Below are 22,727 nucleotides of genomic sequence, written 5' to 3' on the forward strand. Positions count from 1 at the left end.
CGTGAAACTCGAGTGCAACAACAAAAGAGCAATCAGTGCAGCTCGTCTTTACTCCACCTCACACACATATAGAGTTTGGGTTCCTACACATTATTCACTTCCTTGATTTTTCTGAGCTTAAACTTCCTGGTGTGTAGTAGTTGTTTGCTTTTCGGCAGCTAATAATGCGATAATGATCTAACCCCCTAACTCTATAATGCATGGTGACAGGAGATAATGCTTTCCAAAAATGTTCACAAATTCAAGTATCAAATTTCACTAGATCTACAACGCCCTCATTTACCAGGACACAGGAGTGCTTAGATTATTATTTTTTCCTCAACACCTGCTTTTGTCAAAAGTTTTGTTTCGTATTCGCAACATTTTTTTTTTATCTGTGTAGGAACCCTTGTTATACGTTTAACCCCCATGTTTCAAAAAGTACAAAGTTTTTTTTCTTTTGTATCTTGTGCATATCTTGAAAAAAACACAACAACATCTGTGTGGTGTGTGTATATAGACTAAATTACTTTAGTGTTGGATGTAGCATAGTTTCAAGACAGCACCAGGCGAGCATCATGAGGGCAGCTAGAGCCTAAAGGTTCAGAGTTTGTGACCAGATGATCACAGGTTACAATCCCTGGACAGGTTGGAAAAGAAAAACACAACAAAATAAAATAAAAATAATAATAATAAAAACTCTCAAATCTCTGCCAGGGTAGAGAATGAAAAGCACATTTCTGTCCCACAATAACATCGAAGAAACGACGACAACTACGACTGAAATGCCCTTGAGCAAGGCACTGAACCTCCGACCGCTCCAGCAGAACTGCTCAGTGGCTGACAGTACATGGCTAACATGGCAGGCAAGTCTCAGCTGTGAGTGTGTGTGTGTGCGTGCATATGTGTGTGTCGACTTTCCTCCTCCTGCAGGCTGTGAATTCAAATGTGACTCATGGTCAAATCTAAGGGCAGAAATCATGGTGAAATTAGTCAATCTGTGTAAAAATAACACAATATTTTAAATTCTTGATATGAATTTTTCCATTTTTCCACATGCGTAACATCCACATTCAAAACTTCTTGTTCTGATTCTGATGTCTGGAGCTTTTTGTGTCTTAAAGGGATAGTTCAACATTTTGGCAAATTGGCCCATTGCCATAATCCCTATAGTTTTAGGAGTAGGTTTGTTACCTTTAATTGTCGGTGCAAGCTATTTTTAGAATGGCGGTGGAGCTACGCTACAGAGGCTAATGGAATTTCTTGGTTTCCCTCATCAAACTCATCAAATACACAATCCAACAACTCCAAAACGCTCTGGTGGACAAGTTGTGACCTGCACATTCACCACGCTATGAGATAATAACACAACGTTACGAGACAGAGTTGTTGCCAAAAACTGCCCCCGATGGAGCGGTTTTGCATGCATTTACCTCTAAAACAACTCTGTCTGGTAACGTTCTGTTATTATCTCATAGCGTGGTGAATCTGCAGGTCACAACTTGTCCACCAGAGCGTTTTGGAGTTGTTGGATTGTGTATTTGATGAGTTTGATGAGGGAAACCAAGAAATCCCATGAGCCTCCGTAGCGTAACTCTGAGCAGCTCACGGCTCTGCTCCGCCGTTCTAAAAATAGCTTGCACCGACAATTAAAGGTAACAAACCTACTGCTATGATTACAGGGATTATGGCAACGGGCCAATTTGCCAAAATGTTGAACTATCCCTTTAACAGCGGTGAGGAAAGCACGCTCTGGTGACTGACAGCTCATACATAATCAAACAACACATTTACCAACATATAATCAATATCAATTTCGAGTGTCTGTTAGTTTTGACGAAGGCTTTTCTTTCTTTCTTTCTTTCTTCTTATTTTTTTTTTCATTTTAAACTCTTCGGTTAAGTGTGTGCGGGGGGCTGGTGGCAGCTTCACAAGCCGTGAAAACGACGGGGGGGACTTGAACAGCTACCGGCGAAAGGTGTCCATGAGCAAGGCACCTGCTGTAAAAACAAAAAACAACAACAAAAAAAAGCCCCAGTGGCAGAAAAACTGTGGTCGCTCGTCGATCTGCAGGTGTGTGGATGTGAAGCAGGGAGCTGCTGCTGCTGCTGCTGCTGCTGCTGCTGCTGCTGCTGCTGGAGGAAAAGGAGCTTCCCTGGATAAATAAAGGTAAATCGCTCTCACTTGGCTCGTCAGACCGAGCCTGAGAGCGGCGAGGAGGAAGATGAAGAAGATGATGATCATGAGGTCCCAAGTTGAGCGAGAAATGTCACTTCTTGGTTTTTAAAACAGAAATAAAAAATACCTAAGAACGCCTCCCTCTCTGCGCCAGAAGGAGAAAAACGGCAGAACAAAAACAACTTGTGTCCCCATCAGGAGTTTTTTTTTTTTTTTAAGAACCTATTTGCGCTCCTGTGTTGTTGTTATCCAGAGAGCTACGTGGGTGGAGGCGTCATCGGGAAGGGGGGGGGACACCGCCGCCGTCGTCGTCCTGCTAAATGTAGAACTGATGTAGCGCCAGTTTGTCCATGAAGGGCTGTACCAAGTTGTCGGTGGCGAAGTAGAAGACCAGCCCGAAGAAAATGGAGATGGGCAGAGCGGGGAGCGCTTTCTTGAAGATGGCGAGGAGGAGCAGGGTCAGACACAGGCCCTGCGGCGGCAACAAGAGGAAACAAAACACTCAGCGATTGTCAAAAAAAAAGAAAACAGAACGGGCGCTGCTGTTATACTATTATACAATCAAGTGGTGGTTCACATAACGTGGGGGTTAGATAATGTGCTCAGAGAGAGAGACAGAGATGAGGGTTGCGGTCGACTCGAGTCTGACACCAAAATAAGCATCGGCGGTCGACTCACGATGAGGATGGCTACGAAGCAGGCGAGCGTGGTGTTCCAGTCGCCGCTGGCTGTGGCCGAGGCCTTTCCCACCAGCATGCTGTAGAAGATGAAGTCTCCCAGGCCCAGTTTGACGCCCCCTGAGAGAAAAAACACACGGGAGAAAACACCAACACCACAGTCAGGGTGGAGTCGATTCAAACACAAGATTCGCTTCAGCCGCCCGTAGAAAGAAAAAAAAAAAAAAAAAAAAAACCTCTCCTCTACTGTAATTACTGTACAAACAAGAGCTCCGACCCCGTATTTACCGAAGCTTTACGTTAGAAAAAGGGCGCAGGGCAGGGAAGGCCCCCAAATAGTACAGACTATGAAACCTAGCATTTGCCTCGAATAATTGTTTCCTAATCTGCTCTGACTGACTAAAAACAGTCCGCAGACAGACTCGTATGTAGCAAGAGCTCAGATACACACTAATTTCACAGGACAGGGGAACGCATAAAACATGTTGGCATGTTTTATGGGTTCGGAGCAGAGAGATGATGATTACACAGTGAGGAAGAGGAGGAGGAGGAGGAGGAGGAGGAGGAGGAGGAGGAGGAGAGACAAACTGGGAATTCACAAGGTGGAATTACAGAGCGAGGCTTCATATTAGGGCTGAGAGGTAAAATCCAAAATCATCATCATCATCATCCAGTTTTACTCATGTGTTTGATGAGAAAACAATATTTTTGTTGTTTCACCCCCACAACACGCAACACTTTAACTCTCCTTCATTATAAACATAATAAATCAATCACAAGGCTCCAAACTGCCCCTAAGTTTGGGCATTTTGCATGTGCAACCAGTAAATTCTTATATTATATTATGATAGAATAAAGTTCTTTTTTTATTGGGAGCAGTTATAGTGTCGCTAGTCTTTTTCTCTCTTTTTGATCACGTTTTTTGGGCTCGGTACCTGGTAACATGGATGTGCGTGTGTCTACCTACTCTTAACCAGTAAATTTGAGAGGCGACTCAAAGAATCTGGTATTTGTCATTACAGGTGTTGGACCGATGTGTGTGAGGATCATGAATGAAAAACAAATGTGAATATTTTGCTTTGGAAATCGATTTACAGTGTGCACTCCTCGGAAAAAGTTAGTCTGGAGCCCTGAATTAGCTAGCAAATTAAATAATATGAATCACAACATTAAACAGAATAATTAAAAAGACGCTGTTGATGGCTAAATGCGGCCTACAAGCTGAATTATTTGGTTTATATCATTTAAATGTATGTTTTTTATCAATCTACAATACACGATGCCTGTGTTTGGATATGAAGAATTAAATGTTTCTTTGTTTCTTCTACTTTTTATGCTACATAAACACTTTGAAATGAAAAATACATTCTGAAATAGAGCTTATAGAAGATGTTTTTTGAGATCCCTTGTAACAATATCAGTTTATACCTTTGTTATATATGTTTGTTATGACACATATCAGATTCATGCGGCTCAGGTTTATCACAGAAACAGGACATATGGTGGATGACTGCAAAGTCACACGACCCTGGTTTAGTGTTTAAAAGTGTGCTTTTACAACAGCTTCGTTTGGATACAAGTTATCGGCTAAATGTTAAAAACGTAAACCACCACGGTGTCGACATCACTCACTCTCTTCATCGTCGTCGTCGACGGGAGGAGGAGGACGAGCGGACGGCAGCTGCTGGATCTCCCGCCGGGTCTCGTCGGTGGACTGCATCGGCCCCAGCTGGTGCTCCTGCTGGTTCACCCAGTTGGAGCTGAAGCCGCCGTCGTCCTGGGACGGACTCGACGGGTCGGGAGACGCCACGGCTGCTGAAGAGGGACAACAATCAGTCAGACTGAATGAATGAAGCATGCAGCCGCTCGATTGTAAAATAATAAAAACACCTTGACCGTCGTCCGCTCACCTTGTGGAGACTCTTGTTGAAACGTCGCTGCCTCTGCGGAGTTCGAGTTCCTCTTTGGCCATTCGGTGTCGGCCATGTTGACGAGCCACACCATCGTAGCTGGGGAAGAAGAACGGGAGACGATTAGTCTTTTTCTTTTCTTTTCTTTTCTTTATTCTAAGTCCAAGTCTTGTGTTAGTTTTCTGCTACCATCTCTTATATGAGGGTTGGTTTTGACCCGTGTCTTGAATCAGCTGTAAAACACACTAAAAACTTTTTTTTTTTCATCCATCCAATTAGTTTTTTAACTCTTGTTTACATTGTTAGGATTCCTTATCCATGAAATGTTGGTTTTAATATTTTTGGTGTGGACCCCTGAGCCTTTTCTTTTAACCTTCCTCTTGGCAGCTTTCTGCTACCATCTCTTATGTTTGGGTCGGTTTTGACCCGAGTCCCTAAAAACAATTATTTTTAGAGAGTTTCTCGTCTCTTCGTTTCATTTTTAGGCTTCCTTATCCATGAAAAGGTTGTTTTTGCACTTATGATTTCAGTTTTAACTTTTATTACTCTTCTCATCGTTATAACCGGGTTGAAACCGACCATAACAACACAAATGTCATAATTTTAATCTAGGGCATTTAGAATTTTGTGGGGGAAAAAAAAGAAAAAGTTTGGTTTTATTTTGTTTAAATAGAGGTTACTGACAAAGTCAAAAAGCCTTGATGCAATAAACAAATTTATGTGGTACTTTTATGCATTCAAAAACCTAAAAACGTGTTGGTGCCGACCCTAACACAAGAGGAAGGTGAAGAGTCAAAGTCAAGTATTTCACTTCCCTCCTCTGTTTTATTCAAATAAAATACCAACATGTTTAGGTTTTTATCTTACAAGAGTAGATGAGAGCTGGAAAGATGGGTTCGTTCCTCTCCTGAGCCGTCTCCACCAGGATCCTCAGAGGTCCTTTGGGACAGAGCACCGCTAACAGATCTGAGAGAAGAACAAGAAGGAGAAGAAGGAGAAGAGGAGAAAACAGAGGGGAGATAAGTGATGTGAGCCACAGACGACTTCTTCAAGAGGCCAAAAACAGCAGCTGGACGCGACATCTGTGACAACAGGCGGCCGGGAGTTCAGTCAAAACACACAGTCTCTGGCTCTGACCGAGAACAGAGAGGATGTGTGAAAATATTTACTAGTCTGATAATTAATCTGAGACGCTCGTTAATCCTCACCTGTCTGACAAGCTCAATGCTCAATGATGACAAACAACTATAATTACCAACAATTATCATTTGCCCACTCCCTTATATCGACCCCGTCCATCAACCGGAGGGAAGCTGTTGAGACGCTGCCTGTTGTTGCTGGCACAGCGACCGACTCGGGTTCAGCTTTCAACCTCGTCTCCCCCAGACTTCCTCTCCTCACAGATTTGTCTTTCATTGCACATTTCCTGAGAGCATTTGTGTCACGGCTTCAGATCTTGAGACATGCTGTCCCCTAATGATGACATCTGTCCCTCCTCCTTTATATATACACTGCAAAAACCCAAGAATATTTGCTGTATTTCTTGTCAAAATGTCTCATTTCTAATCAAAACTAATCTCTTTCCACTTAAAATAAGACTCATCACCTAAAAATCAACTTGTTTTTAGATAATTTCACCTGTTTCAAACACATTTTCACTTGAAATAAGTAGAAAAATCTGCCAGTGAAAGCAACTTTTTTGTTCTTGTAATAAGAAAGAAAAACTTTTCTACTTATTTCAAGTAAAAATATGGTTGAAAGAAGTAGAAGTGTCTAAAAACAAGCTATTTTTTATGTGATGAGTCTTATTTTAAGTATAATGAGATTTGTTTTGACTAGAAATTACATTTTGACTAGAAATAAGACATATATTCTTGGTAGGACTTTGACTTTCTGCAGAGTATGCATATACTATATATGCTAGAGAGAAAACTACATGTTTACAATGAATGAGCATGTTTCTATTTAAAGGATTTACGCTGCAATTTCACTTAACTAGGGAGGGTTCAAATGTCATAGCTTTTTTATGATTCTTAAAAAAGCGCTTTTTTAGAAATACTTCTGAACATCAGCTCTGTCATTTCCAAATAAAGTTTGATTATACATTTAGAGTCCCCCCCCCCCCCGCCCCGCCCTCTTTTTTCCTGCAACTCTAACGGGAACCAGATGACCGACTGTTAGTGCACACAAAGAAGACAAAAAAAAAACACATCAAGGTCGAGACTTCGGCTTTCTTCCTTAAAAGCACAAAGGGTCAAAGCACAAAAAAAAAGAAAGAAAAGAGGACGATGATAGTAGAGGATTTACCGTAGACTGAGATGACAGCTAATATAAGCCAGGCGGTCCACTCTGGCAGGTACTTGATGAAAACCAGGGCCATGAGGGCGCTGATCATGATGAGGTAGGCCTGCTGGAGCCGCAGCGGCCCTTTCCAGTGAATACACATCATGCCCACCACCCCGAAGTTCCAGATGATTACGGCCAGCGTGAAGTAGTCCATGGCCACGTTGTAGGTCTTGAAAACCTCTCTGTCGGACAAAAGTGGAGACGTGATGTGTTTGGTTAGACTGTATCTAGTATCGTCGTAAAAAAAACAAAACAACCGGACGACTTTTATGTGAGGTTTATGAGAATCAAGGGCAAGTTTGTGGGGGTGAGGGGGGGGAGAAAGGAAAGGAGATAAAACATGTTAAGTGCTGTGGCTTACTTGAGGTAGATGTAGGAGAAGAAGAACAGCAGGAGGAGGGAGGAGAGGAAGAGCCAGCCTTGGATCACCTGTCAGAGGAGACGGACACATGGGGTTTAACTTAAAGGTGAACTACGCAGGATTTTTAGCTTCCATTTTTACCTTAAAGCAGATATCAGTGGAATGTTTTTGTTAATATAAGTCCTAAATAGTCCTATTTTCCGTCAGCAATCACTTACATGAAGTATTTCAGCCTAAACACGAGTCTCTCCGTCACTCTGCTCTGCTGTAACCCGAGGAGAAAATTTTCCTTGTGGGATACAAGTGTTATCCAATGAGGAGAGAGAACGGCATGAAGGGCTGTGTGTGCAGCCAAGGGATGCGCGTGAATGTGGTGACGTAGCACGAGGACCAATTGATGCCTGACAAGGGCGGGGGCTGCTAACTCATGGTGCGTTCAAAGAAACTCGTACTTTGTGTTTTTCCTTCCTGTGAAGTCATACCAGTTCGATCTGGTACGAGTTCACGGGTCGGAAGTTACGAGTGGCCGTTATAGGGAACTTTCACAGACAACAGGATGGTAAAAACACGAGCTACGGGGTTACCTGGAACGCTACCAAGTCGTAGTTGTGACTTGAAGCTGTAACTTACGGTTTCAAAAGCCTGCCTTGAACGCAGCATTAGCCGAAACGGCCGTGAAGCTGATATCTGCTTTAATTAAATAGCTGCAGAGTCATTCTGATGGTTAAATAAAAGACTTGTAACTTGTTGCCTTCCACTTAGCGTCTCTTGGCTGAAATACAACTTTACAAGATCGGAGCCTCTGACCCGGTGTCCCAGCTCTCGTCTCTGCGGCACCGTGACACGAACGTAACGCGCCCCGTAACCTGTAATCTCTTGTTTATGACAGATAAGACTACACAAATATACACATTTTATATGATAAATAACGTTATCTACCGCTCTACTGACTGATTTCTCGCCGGCTTTGTTGGAAACAAATGCACATGGCCGGGAGGAGGGTTGGCAACACAGCGGAAAAAACCACCGGACTTACGGTACACTGTCCGCTACACTGACAACTCTGCATTTTGTATAATTAAAAGATTTTTATTGTCGCATTTTTGTGACAAAAAAACTGTTTGTTTAAAGGGGAACTGTGCAAGTCGGTCGCTTTTTTTCCTCTACAGAGGAATACAAATTTGTTTGTTGTTGTTTCTTCGTTCTTTTTTGTTTGCTTATTTTTTTCTTAAGGTATTTGATTATTATAAATTTTGGTTTTTGAAATAATGCTGACTGTCGATGTGAGGGTCTAAGGACAGAGGATGTTGTTACGATGCGATGTAAAGCCCTTTGAGACAAACTTTTTGTAAAAACGGGCTATACAAATACAATTGCCTTGCCTTGCCTGTAGTTTGTCAACTAAGACCACTTGTGAAATGAATTGTCCTGCTGGATGTTGAAATTCTATTGATGTAAAAGTGGATGCGAGGAAATCAAGTCAAATCAAAACTACTAATCGACTTGAGTATTCGTCTTTTTCTTGTTTTTCTTTTTTCAAAAGCATGGTGCTGTAATAAAGCGGTGGAATGGTATCTTTTTCTTTCTTTCTCTATCTCTCACTCTGAATGCTTATCCACAATGTATGACAGCCCAGCCTGGTCAGTTGTGTACATGAACTGATGAAGCTCTTGGATGAGAGGTGAAACGTCTTCCTAGACAAATAACTAAGTCCAGTTGCTTTCGATTTAACCTCCTTTGAAATACTATGACCTGGAAAAATGAGAATATGCACCGGCCAAATACAATGTGTATTTATGGTCATTAACAGAGGCAAACTTTCCGGCGAATATTTGACTATTCGTCGACTATTGGAAAGTATTCAACGAATAATGCAGTATTTGTCAATGCTCTAATACATAGATTCCATATTATGGAGTGTGTTTTTGTTGTAGTGCCGTAAAGCAGTCCATGTGAGACGAGATCTGGGACACTGGGTCGGAGACTCTGATCCTGTAAGGTTGGTTTTTAGCCAAGAGATGCTGAGATGAAGACTGAGCCTCCGTTCTCACTGTAACCAGTCGTTAAACCATCACAATTACTCTGAAGCTGTTTAATTAAGGTAGAAATCCTGTATAGTTCCTCTATAAGAGTGATATCTGCTGATTAATCAGTTATCTGAGGTTTTTTTTACTTCCTAATATCAGGCCCTGGTTTAATCAGTAATCTGTCAGTACTTGCAAATACCTGTTAATAGTGTTTGTTTTAAACTACCACGACTCCCAGATGGGTGGGGTTTACCACAGAGTATAATAAATACAATGAGTGCAGCAGTGTTTGGTTAAAGTGAAAATCCATTGTCCTGATGTGCTGCGCCCCACCTGTCTGCTGCTCCAGGTGTGGTGCAGTTTTCACAGGACTTAGATGAACAGTCCAGGTTTACAGAAAAGTGCTTTATTGACATTTTTTTCCTCCGCTCTATTAGTTTAACTGCAGCTGTTAAGAGCTGAGAGGACGACTTACACAACTCTATCATTCATTGTGAAGCTTTTTTCCCCCCCTTTTCTTTTCTTTTCCCACAGGAGACATGTTGGCTTGTCAGAGCAGGAAGAGCTCAGGTGTTAGTACTAATAACATTAATGACGAGGCCGTTCCATTTGAGTGTCGCAGCGACAGTGTCCCGACATGTAGAGAGAACGTGAGAGCAGAGGGAGGGCTGGAACGGGCCGGGCGCACCTAAATGTAACGCAGACATTTCAATGGTCGCTGCACCGGTGTTTGGCAACTCAAAACGTCACCTGTGAACATGAACATGGCTGGGTTCACTCCCTGTTCATTACATCTCCTCTGTTATGTTAGAGTCCAAATTCTGAGCTTTTAAGTGTGTGGTAACCTTTTGCACACCAGTTTTCAGAAAGGTGCGTCGAAGGAGGAGAGCAGTATCAGACTTTTAGAGAAACTCCCGCACACTTTCTTCTCACTTGAAACATTTATTAAGCCAACTTAAGGTTTTTTGTTGATGCAGCACAGCCATCCTCCCTATTTAAATGGTTGTACTGTATGACACTAGAGCTCTCAGATGTGATTTCCCCCCCCCTTTTTTCTTGTTCTTTTATCTGGATATTAAAGGGATAGTTCAACATTTTGGCAAATTGGCCCATTGCCATAATCGCTATAGTCATAGCAGTAGGTTTGTTACTTTTATTTGTCGGTGCAAGATGTTTTTAGAACAGCGGAGCAGAGCCGTGAGCTGCTCAGAGCTACGCTACAGAAGCTCATGGGATTTCTTGGTTTCCCTCATCAAACTCATGAAATACACAATCCAACAACTCCACAATGCTCTGGTGGACAAGTTGTGACCTGCACATTCACCACGCTATGAGATAATAACAGAACGTTACCACACAGAGTTGTTTTAGAGGTAAATTCATGCAAAAGCGCTGATGCGCGTTGCCCACAGGGACAGTTTTTCGGCAAGCAGTCTCTCCTAAAACAACTCCTGTAACCCTAACTACATACTAATGAGTATTCATGTGTTATAAATGAGGAATTCAATATTTAATGCTTAACTAATGCTTAATAGTGTGTACTTATTATAAAGTGTTACCCAGGGATGCAAACGGGTCAGGACCAAAAAAGAGAGGAATTGTCGTGGGGGGGGGGATATTAACAATATCACAGAAAAGTCAACAATATCACAGAAAAGTCTATTTCCAGTAGTTCAACCCCAACCAAGTATTGAGTGCATATAGATGGACAGTTTTCAGAAGGCCAACATTTCTATATTAAAAATGCTTTAAAAAAATAAAAACCATTGCAATATTTCAATTTTGGAGATACTTATTTTTAGGTCTTCACTGAATGTAAGTCATAATTATTACTATTAAAATAAACTTAAGAAATAAAGACATGGGATTTAACATCCCATTCAGTGTGTAATGGACATAGGCCTATATAATGTGTTAGTTTCACTTTAATTGAACACATTCTACATCGCGGAGGCGACGTCTCTCCTTCACCTCTGAAACGGGGCAGAGCTCCGTGGGAGACACCTGCCTGACACAGCAACGGACATGCACGGGGGGGAAAACGGCGGCGCCGTCGCACCGAATGCACGCGGATACGCGCCGCTTTGGGTAACGAGCGCGCACGTCGCGTCTACATTGGAGGTGAATAGGAAGGCTCTGGGACTGATTGACTGTGGACCACCACCAGTCTGATCAGGTCCATCACAGCACAGCAGCTGCAGCTCTGCCCCGCTGTCACATGACGCATATCAGCGCAATCTGTTTACATTAAACCGACATCAGGAGAATAATGAGAATTATGATTAAAAAATATATATATTTGTTTCGAATTTTGGCCCCTGGATCATGATTTTTTTGGGCGCATTCTTGGTAAAAAAAAAAAAAAATCCTCTAAAAAAAAAGACAGTTGGGATGCATAATGTGTCTCATAACAGTATACTGTGCGTCACGTTATCGCCCCCCCCCCCCCCTCTGTACTGAGCTGGCCGGTACTGGGTAGGCTATAGCGTCCTGCTGATCACCGCGCTGAGGCACCGGCCGGTCTGAGCTGCGTTCATGTGCCGACTTTAAAACTCTCCAGTCAGTGACCTGGTGGCGGCTGTTTTGGTCGTCAGCATTTTATCCACGCAGCGACCGTCCACGGCTTAGTGGTGTTTTATTCTAGGGGTCGGTGGTGTTTTATTCTAGGGGTCGGTGGCGGCTGTGAGACAGCAGCGGCTCCACGGTGAGGGGGGGGGGGGGGGGGGGGGGGGGGGGCAGCTTCTGCTCACCTGACTCTGTGCAGCTTCTTCATTAAATCCAAACAGTCCGACACAGCGACGCACTGCTCCTCTTTGACTCTAAAGTCTCTGTAGCTCATCAGCCCGGAACTCGCCTCATGGACCAGAAGCGACGGCGTTTGGCCTCAGTGTCTCGGACTTCCAGAGCAGCTACAGCGCAGCGTTGTGACCTCAACCATGGTTGGTGAGAGCAGAAATGTTGTTGTAGGCCTGTGCATATTCTCATTTGTCCAGGTCATAGTATTTCAAAGGAGGTTAAATCGAAAGCAACTGGACTTATACTGAGTCTCCACACCAGATAGTTGGACCAGTCCCAGCCTGGTCAGATGCTACATGAACTGATGAAGCCTCTTGGATGAAGGTGAAACGTCTTCCTAGACTTTTTTTTCAAAGGAGGTTAAATCGAAAGCAACTGGACTTAGTTATAATATGTAAATAACTAAGTCCAGTTGCTTTCGATTTAACCTCCTTTGAAAAAAAAAAAAAAATTGTTGTAGTGAAAATAGGCGGGCTCGTGAATTTTTTTTGAAACGAGTGAAAACGAGCGCTAATTCGCTTATCTCGCGTATCTCGCGTTTGGTTGCGCGTAAAAGCTCGCGCGAAAAAAAAGCGTTCCTCGTGTTTGAGTGGGAAGCCCCTTTGGGTCTTCCCACCAAACACGATGAAATAGACGAAGACGCGAGGGTCCCGTCGCCATAAAAGAATCGGGTGTAGCGTCGCAAAAAAAAAAAGTCGCGTCTACCGCGTCTCGCGCCTAATCGCGTCTTTGCGTCACGGCCTTTTACACCGCGGACGTAACGAATAAACGGTGACGGTGTGAACGAACAACATAGAACAGGACCAGACGTGGCGTTCTTTCCTCTTTTCACCGACAGCTCCACTCTCCCACTTACACTAACTACTGTTATTGTTGAGGCCAGAGGATTGTGGGATTTGTAGTTTTTGACCAATCGCAGGTTGTGCTCTTTCTTTTTTGTGATTTTCCTGGTTCACACATGTTTGTTTTTTTTTAGGGGCAAATGCGAGCGAAATGCTCGCCCATGGTGGGCATACGAAAATTTAAGAGCTGTCTTATTTAAGTCTTGAACACAATAATTCAACAAATTTAAGACATTTTAAGGCCTAAAAGTGTGTAATGGACATATAGGCCTATATAATGTGCTATAACCAGAGACAACCATGAATGAGTTCGCCTCAGTTTCACGTGATTGTCACTGTCAGCCTGTTAGAAAAACATTTTACTGACCCCAGCTGAGACCCCCCCCCCCCTCCCAAAAACAAAAACTCTTCGGATCTGAACGATTCACACAAGTCACCTAATTGGTCATGAAAAAAGCGTGTTTCGCTTTTCGGCGCGCTGTTTGCATCCCTGGTTACCATAACTTTTAATATGTTCATGCTATAAAAGTAAAGCATTGCATGTTTTCAGCAGAATTGTAGGCCCTTAACAAGCGGCCGCTTTTATGTGGCTGTGTTCATACATTGGTGATGGATGATAAAATCTTAATATGATCCAGATTTTCCTCCTACAGGTGCTTGAATCCATCTATAATCAATGTTAATGTTATAAATAAAACATGAGCTTTTCTACTAGACAAAGAAAAGAAGAGTCTCCTGTGTTTAACCCCAGTTTAAAACAATATATTATTTATCAGTAAGTGTGATGCAGTGTGACGTGTCGTCGGCCTGTACCTTGTAGCAGCGGTACTTGTATAACAGCACCAGCACCAAAGTCATGACGATGATCACAGTGATCATGATGGTGGCGTTGAGGATGGAGTTCAGCGCTCGCTGTGCTACTGTGTCTGTGTCCTCGGGGAACGGCGTGTAGATCCTGAGGGGGGCGACATTTCAACAACACGTCACAAAGACAGGCCTCAGTCGAACAGGAATGACAAAAGATGCACAAACATTTCCCTTGTATAATCTGTGTGACCTGCTCTGGAAAATATGTAAATGTTTAAAGTATTCTGTTGTATTGATCTAATGCAGTCAGTACTCTAGCACATTCCTTCTGGGCATGTGGTAAACTTTTTCATATTGGAAGTGTATTTTTCTGTGTTTCTCTGAGTGTCTTTTCTTCTGTTAATACATTTGAAATAAGAGATTGAGACTCTATAACGAAGATAGAGGAGATAAATTATTGAATTATCTTAAAAAATGTGAGCTTATGTGTGTGACCTGGATGGACTTGAATATACAAAAACAGGACAAACACCTTTTAAGGGTGTTGTTGGTAGTGGCTTTGACCAGAAAATGGCTTAAGAAAGACAAAGCAACATAATAAATGAGTGAATTGATATAATTAAGGAACCAAACTGATATTTTTGAAGAGAACCGGTCAAAATGGCTCAGTTATGTGTCAACTATGGCAAAGATAAGGTCAAACCCTTTAATAGGAAATGTGTTTCCCTATTTCAAAGCAGCATCTTATTATGTTTTATATGTGCTGTGCTTATGTTGACTCTGACTATGTTTTGTCTAATGCCAAAAATCCTCCCTTTGTTATGTTATGTTATATTATGTTATGTTATATTGTATGTTTTGTGCCCAGTTGTGTATGTTACTAAAAGAAAATGAATAATGACTCTGCATATGTCTCATTCATAGACGTTTTTATTTATAGTACCCTAACCCATCTTAACTATGACCATATAGTATTCAAGATGTGCTGTGTTCTGTATGTTTTGTGAGCTTTTTTCTATGTTTTCTACTTTCTTTTTCTCTCTTTTTAATTTTTCTCTTGAAAATCAATAAACATATTTATAAAAAAAATAAAAAAAAAACTATGTAGGAAGGACACTAGATGTACAGTAAATCATTATCTCCACCTAGTGGCACTGAGGGTGAACTGCGGCGCTGCTGTGATTCTGGCACTAGTCTTGTATCATTTCATCTGTCAACATCTGCCTGGTATATATATATATTTTAAAAAAAGTGGTAACACTCACAATCGCTGCCCGTCATTGTGGGTGTAGAAGCTGACAGACTTTATGGTTGCCACGACGACCACCATGCACAGGGTGACGGGAACGAACAGCATGATGACGTGCTTGGCCCCGTACTTCAAGGTCAGCTCCTCCTCCTCCTCGTCGTCGGTCTCCACGACACGAGGAGGAGGAGGACGAGGGGCGGGAGGCTGCCCGTTCTGCTCCGGCCCGCTGCCGCCTCCGCCTCCTCCTCCTCCTCCTCCTCCTCCTCCTCCTCCTCCTCCTCCTCCTCCTCCTCCTCCTCCTCCTCCTCCTCCTCCTCCTCCTCCATCTCCATCACCTCCTCCTCCTCCTCCTCCTCCTCCTCCAGCGCCTGAGCCGCCCCTGGACCGTGCTCTCGGTCCCCCGGCTTCTTGCGGCTGCTGCGGCGGCTGAGGGGCCGAACTGGACTCCTGTTGGCTCTGTCGGTGAGAGGAGACAATCATATTATTCAGAGTTTACAAATTTTAACGATACTGATGTAGGGACGGATTAAACTGTGTGTTTCTATAATTAAATTCATGAAAACAAAACATAATAATAATAATTGTATTTATATAGCGCCTTTCATACAAAAAAAACGCATCTCAATGCAACCAAACAATTAAAAACAATATGAATCAAAAACGATCAAAGGCAATAAGACAAGTGATAAACAATAAAACAATGGCAATCATACAAATTAAAGTTAGGCAGAGTTAAAACCAAGTTAAAAACAGATCGATTTTTTATTGTGTTTTAAAACCATTAAAGCTGTACAGAAAAGAAAATTGAATTTGAGCCCACTGTGGGTCTTAACATTAGTGTAATAACTCTATCAGACGATGTAGCCCAAACTTTGTGCAAAATTCTATTTTCGAGTAAATCCGGGATGAAAGTGTGGTATTTTTTTTCTCCGCATTGGATAATGCAGGCGCACGGATTATACGTCACGTTGCTCACGATTCATCAGCCACTGATATTGGATCCGTCATCCAAACGTCTGAGAGACACACACACACACGGAGCTCGGTCTCGCCCCAAACAAATATCTCGCCTGCTCGATAACGACCAATCAAATTTGTTTTCCTTACTCGGGTAAATTTGAAACTCGGCGCAACAAACAGGACAAACAGCCGTTTCTGAACACCTTTAATGATACTGATGTAAGGGACGGATTAAACTGTGTGTTTCTACAATATATAACTTATATATTATATAAGTATCTATATCGCGCTTTTCATACAAAAAATCTCAAGGTGTTTAAACAAAACATCAAACAATGAAAAACAATATGAATCAAAAACAATCAAAGGCAACAAGACAAGCGATTAACTATAAAACAAAGGCAATCAGAGTTAAAACCAAGTTAAAAACAGATAGATTTTTTATTGTGTTTTAAAAACATTAAGAAAAGTTGCCGTTCTCAGATCCCTAGAACAAAACAAGGGAACAGAGAAACACTTTGTGTCGTCGTGATGCTCCAGTCACTTGAAGCACTAAACTATCACTAAAAAGCAGCCTCATAAATAATCACAAATCGTTGCTAATATTGAATAATTTGCCATTTGTGAGTGTAAAATATTTGGGGGCATTTATGTGAAAGTATGGGCATGAATAAATGAGAAGACAGATATTGAAGAATGAAAAATTCCCCTGCTGAAGGCTGATTAAATCTAGCCAGGCTAGCGCCGCCTACTGGTTCCGGCAAATTTCATTTGCCTCAACAATGTAGTCAGGACACTAGCAATGCGTTTCGGTTTGCTCCGTCCGCCAGAGCGGACGGACCAATCAGCGAACAGACGGGTAAGTGAAGGCGATGACGTTGAACTCAAGCGCTCAAGATTAACCTATGAGCTTAACCGGTGTATAGCACACGTGACCACCAAGCAGCAGCGATTAGTTGAAGCAAATGTAAGCAACCGCCTCCCGGAAGCAAACGAATCCCTATGGCTCGTGTTCAGACGCTTTTTGAAATGTAATGAAATAAGCGGCTGATGCATCAGGCTACATTAAATCATCGGATTTACAAGAATTGCTAGATTTAATTTCTGCCACTTCTCTTTCTCTCAATTTCACTTCTCAAAGTTTCACTACTCAGAACAAAACAGCGTACTGATGAGCCGTGCAGGAATAAAAGCTTTTGTAGGACTCACAAATTTTTACAGTAACTTGTGAAATGTGCCATCAAACATGTAGCGGTGGTTAATAGTTTGCCCCTTGCACATTTAAACCACCAGTGTGCCTGTTTTTACTGAAATCTTCTCCTTATATTTGATGTTTAAGGCTGTGTAAAGCTTAAAGGGATAGTTCAACATTTTGGCAAATTGGCCCATTGCCATAATGGCTATAGTCATAGCAGTAGGTTTTTATTACCTTTAATTGTTGGTGCAAGCTATTTTTAGAACGGCGGAGCAGAGCCGTGAGCTGCTCAGAGCTACGCTACGGAGGCTCATGGGATTTCTTGGTTTCCCTCATCAAACTCATCAAATACACAATCCAACAACTCCAAAACGCTCTGGTGGTCAAGTTGTGACCTGCACATTCACCACGCTATGAGACAATAACAGAACGTTACCAGACAGAGTTGTTTTAGAGGTGAATTCATGCAAAACCGTTGTTGTTGGATTGTGTATTTGATGAGTTTGATGAGGGAAACCAAGAAATCCCATGAGCCTCCGGTAGCGTAGCTCTGAGCAGCTCACGGCTCTGCTCCACCGTTCTAAAAATAGCTTGCACCGACAATTAAAGGTAACGAACCTACTGCTATGACTACAGCGATTATGGCAATGGGCCAATGCTAAAATGTTGAACTATCCCTTTAAGAACCTGGAATAATTGAAAAAAAAAAGAATTAAATCCCACTATTTGCCAAAAATAATAGTCCATATCTTTCTCTCTTTCTTCTATCCATCTGCAAAAGGCGTCTACAAACACACACGTGAGGTCAGGCCACTGTGTTATGAGATGAAACACAAAAAGATTCCTAGAAACTGAGCAAACAAACACTGAACAGGCTGTTATCAGGCCATCATCGTCCAATGTTTCAGGGTTAAACTGGCACATTTACACCTCCAAGGATAACACAATAAAAAAATAAAAAAAGGAGGAAATTCAAGGAGACTTTGTGAACTAAAACTGTCAGACAGACAGCCTGGCGAGTCGAGACACGTGGCAGCAAATCTCACCAACCACCAGGTACAACACAGAAACGAAGACAAGAGGAGGAGGAGGAGGAGGAGGAGGAGGAGGAGGAGGAGGAGGAGGAGGAGGAGGAGGAGAGGGGTTGGGGGTCTCCAGAGGCCGATCTGAATAGTGGAAGCTGCTCGCCGGCTCTCACAACAAGCTGCTGCACAAAATGACCTCAGTGTGCAGCGGTACACTGCATTGTTTCTCCGTCCTGGGAATAAGGCCAACGTTATAGAACCAAGGACACGAGACGAGCGAGCGAGCGACAGACCGCTTTAGTGAATTAGTTTTCTGTGTTTTTTTTTTTTTTTTTTTCGTGTGATAGTAAATCAAACAAAATGTGCGTTAAATAATAAATAGTCACACACTCACTTCATCTCATCTCTCATAAACTGGCCTGAGTTAGTGATCGCTTCAGAATAATCTGCCATTTGAGACTGAGAAAACACAACCGCGCTGGCTGCGCTGCTGTTGTGGGCTAAACAAAAAAAAAACTGGACCGGGATCAGGGCTGCTGAACAGACTGGGACAGTAGAGGAGACTTTGATCCTGGGAATATGCTGGAAAAGGCCACACCTTTATTTACAGGAAGAGCGAGAAGCAGAGCGGCGACACTCCTTTTTATGATCCTAATAGTAAAAATCAAAGTCTAACATATTTCCTTATCAGCTCATAACCATCTTTAAACATCATTTATTTTATATGAGAGGCCTAAAAAACCACACGGTTATTATCGGGCTGAGACCGCGTGTCGTCACAGGCTGACTCAGTCGTCAAAACGTTGGCTAATCATTCATTACCCAATACATTAACACAGATAGCGTTAGAGCAACTAATGGTGGTTGTGGTGGTGACACATTCTTTCGTACTCACCATATTGTTTTCAACATCCTCTGCTTTGTTCGCCATCGTGGGCCCGGCAGACACTTGTCCTCACATGCAAACCAAATTCCTGATGAAACCCTGATGAAACGAGAGCAGAGGGGGACAGAAATTAAGCTCATGGCACCAGAAATAGCAATGCAATGAAAAAATGTTTTAAAAAATGATACGTATCAAGTGGCAACAAATCAAATCCTGGGTGTAAACTAAACAGAGAGGTCCTCCAAAAGGCAAAATAAGCTGTGGTCTCATATTCAATAATTCAATTGACAGTTAAATAATGAGAGAGTATCTTATTCTGGATAAAAGCTGAGTTGTTTTTACAAGAAATTCCACTGATAAAAAAGAGAAAAAGAGCAGGGCGTTGCATTTTATAAGGATTAGCCTAATTCACAATCTTCTTTGAATCCCTGGGAAAAAATCTATGTGTAATCATTCCTCCTACTCCGGTCCACTGTCCTCATCAAGTGTTTTTTCCCCTCGGGCGACTTCTGCACAACCCGCAGTTCTCTGTAACTCCTCGGTCCAGATTATGAAATGCATTTAAAATAAAAAAAGATGAGCCAGTGTCAGTGACGTGGCGACATTATCAAGTTCCTGCAGTCTCAAATTAGGTGAGCGACCTTTTCATAACATGATATTCCCTCTGTTTCCTTTCAAAGCTGCTGCAGTGAAGACAAGACAGTGAGTGTGAAAAATTCTGCACTAAACAGACAGTAAGAGTCGTTAATTCATAACGTAAATCCTGTAAATTCTTATACAATCATTATATTATTATTAATGTAACTTATTTTTTGCTTTTGTTGAATACACACCTTACCACAGTGCATTTTACAACTTGATTAGAAGCATAATTAGTACGGTAAACCTGATAAACCAGTGCACATAAGGACATAATGTGAGCCGGGGTGGAGCGAGGAGTACAAGTAAACACAGATGTTTTATGTGAGCAAAGGTATCAATACTTAATATAATATGTTAAAAAAAGAAGAAGGTTGGATTGAAAAGCAGATGTAGTTATTGTTTCAGCTGCAAATGTGTGAGCAGTGACCTACTTTTAATCTGTATTATAGGTGGATTAATCCAGTGGCTCCCAAACTAGAACCACTGGAAAGGTTCACACAAAATAAATCTCTGTGGTGGTGATAATGTGATTAATGAGGCAGAAAGGAAAAAAGAGACTAAAAAGTTCTGGAAAAACATCTGTTTTTATATTTTGGCCTCTTCACTAATTCCCCCCCCCCCTGACATTTGAGATTCACACTGGGTCATTTTTCATCTTTGTGCTTTAAACTATAATTCAAATTTAATTAACTATTGTTGATGTGTCTCTCATAGAGATAATTGTATTAAATTGGACTGGTGGGCCTCCAACTATATATTATAGTGTTATATATTAGAAAAGGCTCATATTAGGTAACGTGGTAGGAATAGAAAATGACAAAATCTGAAAAACACTCAAGTGACGTTCAAGTACCTGAGATTTGAACATGTGTAAATGGGCTTTATAACAAGCTAAAATGGGAAAGTATCATTGATAAAATATGAATATATAATTCGTTTATGAACCTACGCAAAAAATACAGTTAGGTATAATGCTGTGGACATTAGTTTGATAAAAGCTGATCAATAAATAAGATTTTTTTAACCATTATAGCGGGAGTATATAGTAACAGTCAAATTGAACGCCGGGAAATCACATCTAGTTATCTCTATTTGAACCAGCTGAACATTACATGAGATTTATCTGCTAAGGTTATTTAATAATATATTGTATAAAAGCCTTAGTTTATAATTATTTAACTGTATCTGTTGCTCCCATTAGCTAGTTAGTTAGCCCGTGATGTTATAACGGCGGCGCTGGGAGGCTAACAACGCTAACGCTACTGAGCCGCAGCAGCTCGGGACAAAATAAAGCAACATGAAGAGCGAGTTAGACGGAATTAAACTCACCTACTAATAAAAAACAAGTAGTTGATTAGTTCCTTGGCGTTTCGTGCTTTTTTGAAGTAGGTTTAATAAACCCGGGCGCTTTCCCTTCTTTGTTGTTCCTGTCTGCTCACTGAACATCCGGCCCCTGGTGTGAAACTCACGCTGCTACTTCCTGCAGCTCGGCGGTGCGTTCAGGAGCACGCAACGCTGCTCGGAATTTGGAGTGTTGTAGTGTTAATTCGCTCGGGTTGAACATCTCCGGGTCAATGTTAGATGATTTTATACACTGTTTGTTACTGCTGGAGTGAATTGAGTTGCCTTGTTTATTGCATATTTTGATTATTGTTTTTATTTTAACTTAATTCTTATTATAAAAGTTTCCATTATTGATAGTATTATTGTATTATATTTATATGGTTTTGATATGAGATATTATTGATATGTGTTAATAGAGTGATATATATATAAATGATGTATTGTAGTAATATATTACATTAATGATATATGTTTGTTTTATACGTTTTTTTTCTTGTAATGTACTTTTAACTCTGAATTTCCTGAGCTGAGGCCCTGTGTAGGCCCATTGGGTTCTTGTCTCAGCTTGCACCTGTTGTAGCTCTTGTTTTTCTGCCAATGTATTTTAATCTGTCTTTTTTTTTTTTTTTTTTTTTTTTGGTGCGAACAAATTAACAAACAAACCAATAACAAACTAAAGTTAGAGATAGAATATAAAGCAACGTGAAACTGAAATATTCCTTTGGGAGTGTCCCGCTTGTAGCCCTGTTCTGGGCAGATGACGATGACAGAAATTAGATTTATAATCAGCCCTAAGCTTACTTTCAATTTTTATCACCATATACCTGGGTAACTTGCCATCAGGACTGGAAAAAAAAACATGGTAGATATTTGTTGTAAATATGACTGATGATGAGTAATAAAAAATCTGTCGAAGTGGAATGGATAGAAATAGTTCAAGAAATGTAGGGTACACTATGGAAAGAATGACTCTGAGGTGTGCTGCCGAAAAATGTGAAAAATACAGGAGGAAATGGGTTAAACCTTTCATAATTTCTTTTCTACTTGTAATGCAATCTTTATTTCTATTTTTATTTAATATTTTCCCCCTTTTCCCTCTTATGTACTCTAAATTGGTTAGAGAAACAAACATTCCCCTTGGTTATGTTTGTAAGTTATGCACTATGAGGGACCTGAAGGACACTGGCAGAGTTATGAAGAACTCAAAGACATAATACATTGATACTATATGTAACCCATGATATCTTTTATTTGAATGATCTTTTACTACATTGCACTACGTGTGGAACCTGAATGTTATGTGTTATGTCTTGTTATGTCTATTTTATTTGTACTGTGTGTATTAAAATAAAATTGAAATAAAAGAAACTGAAATATTCCTCATGTGTTCATCATGTCAATCTGCTTGGAACAAAAAGACAGTCATATCAGATTTTTAACGCTGAGCCAGGAGGAGACCTTTGAATTTCACACCCAATTTTAATCTAATATTGATAGGTCTAT

General features: G+C 41.3%; 1 protein-coding gene across 3 annotated transcripts; it reads right to left on the reverse strand.

Moving 5' to 3' along the window:
• Positions 1 to 1,635: 1,635 nt before the first annotated feature.
• On the reverse strand, positions 1,636 to 21,336 carry psen1 (presenilin 1). Of its 3 annotated transcripts, none has more exons than XM_083998970.1 (12): positions 21,210 to 21,336; positions 19,248 to 19,337; positions 15,508 to 15,628; positions 15,189 to 15,435; positions 13,930 to 14,071; positions 7,452 to 7,519; positions 7,052 to 7,272; positions 5,612 to 5,710; positions 4,745 to 4,843; positions 4,467 to 4,646; positions 2,836 to 2,954; positions 1,636 to 2,629 (listed from the first exon to the last, which is right to left on the reverse strand). In XM_083998970.1, the coding sequence occupies exons 2-12, from the start codon at positions 19,281 to 19,283 to the stop codon at positions 2,474 to 2,476; spliced, it is 1,488 nt and encodes a 495-aa protein (XP_083855096.1). In that variant the 5' UTR covers positions 19,284 to 19,337; positions 21,210 to 21,336; the 3' UTR covers positions 1,636 to 2,473. The 3 variants fall into 3 exon arrangements, with proteins under 3 accessions (XP_083855096.1, XP_083855094.1, XP_083855095.1); XM_083998968.1 differs by having other exon boundaries at positions 4,467 to 4,649; XM_083998969.1 differs by having other exon boundaries at positions 4,467 to 4,649; positions 21,214 to 21,320.
• Between the last annotated feature and the right edge of the window lie 1,391 nt (positions 21,337 to 22,727).

Source organism: Trachurus trachurus, assembly GCF_905171665.1.
Source record: "Trachurus trachurus genome assembly, chromosome: 22".
Classification (NCBI taxonomy): Eukaryota; Metazoa; Chordata; class Actinopteri; order Carangiformes; family Carangidae; genus Trachurus; species Trachurus trachurus.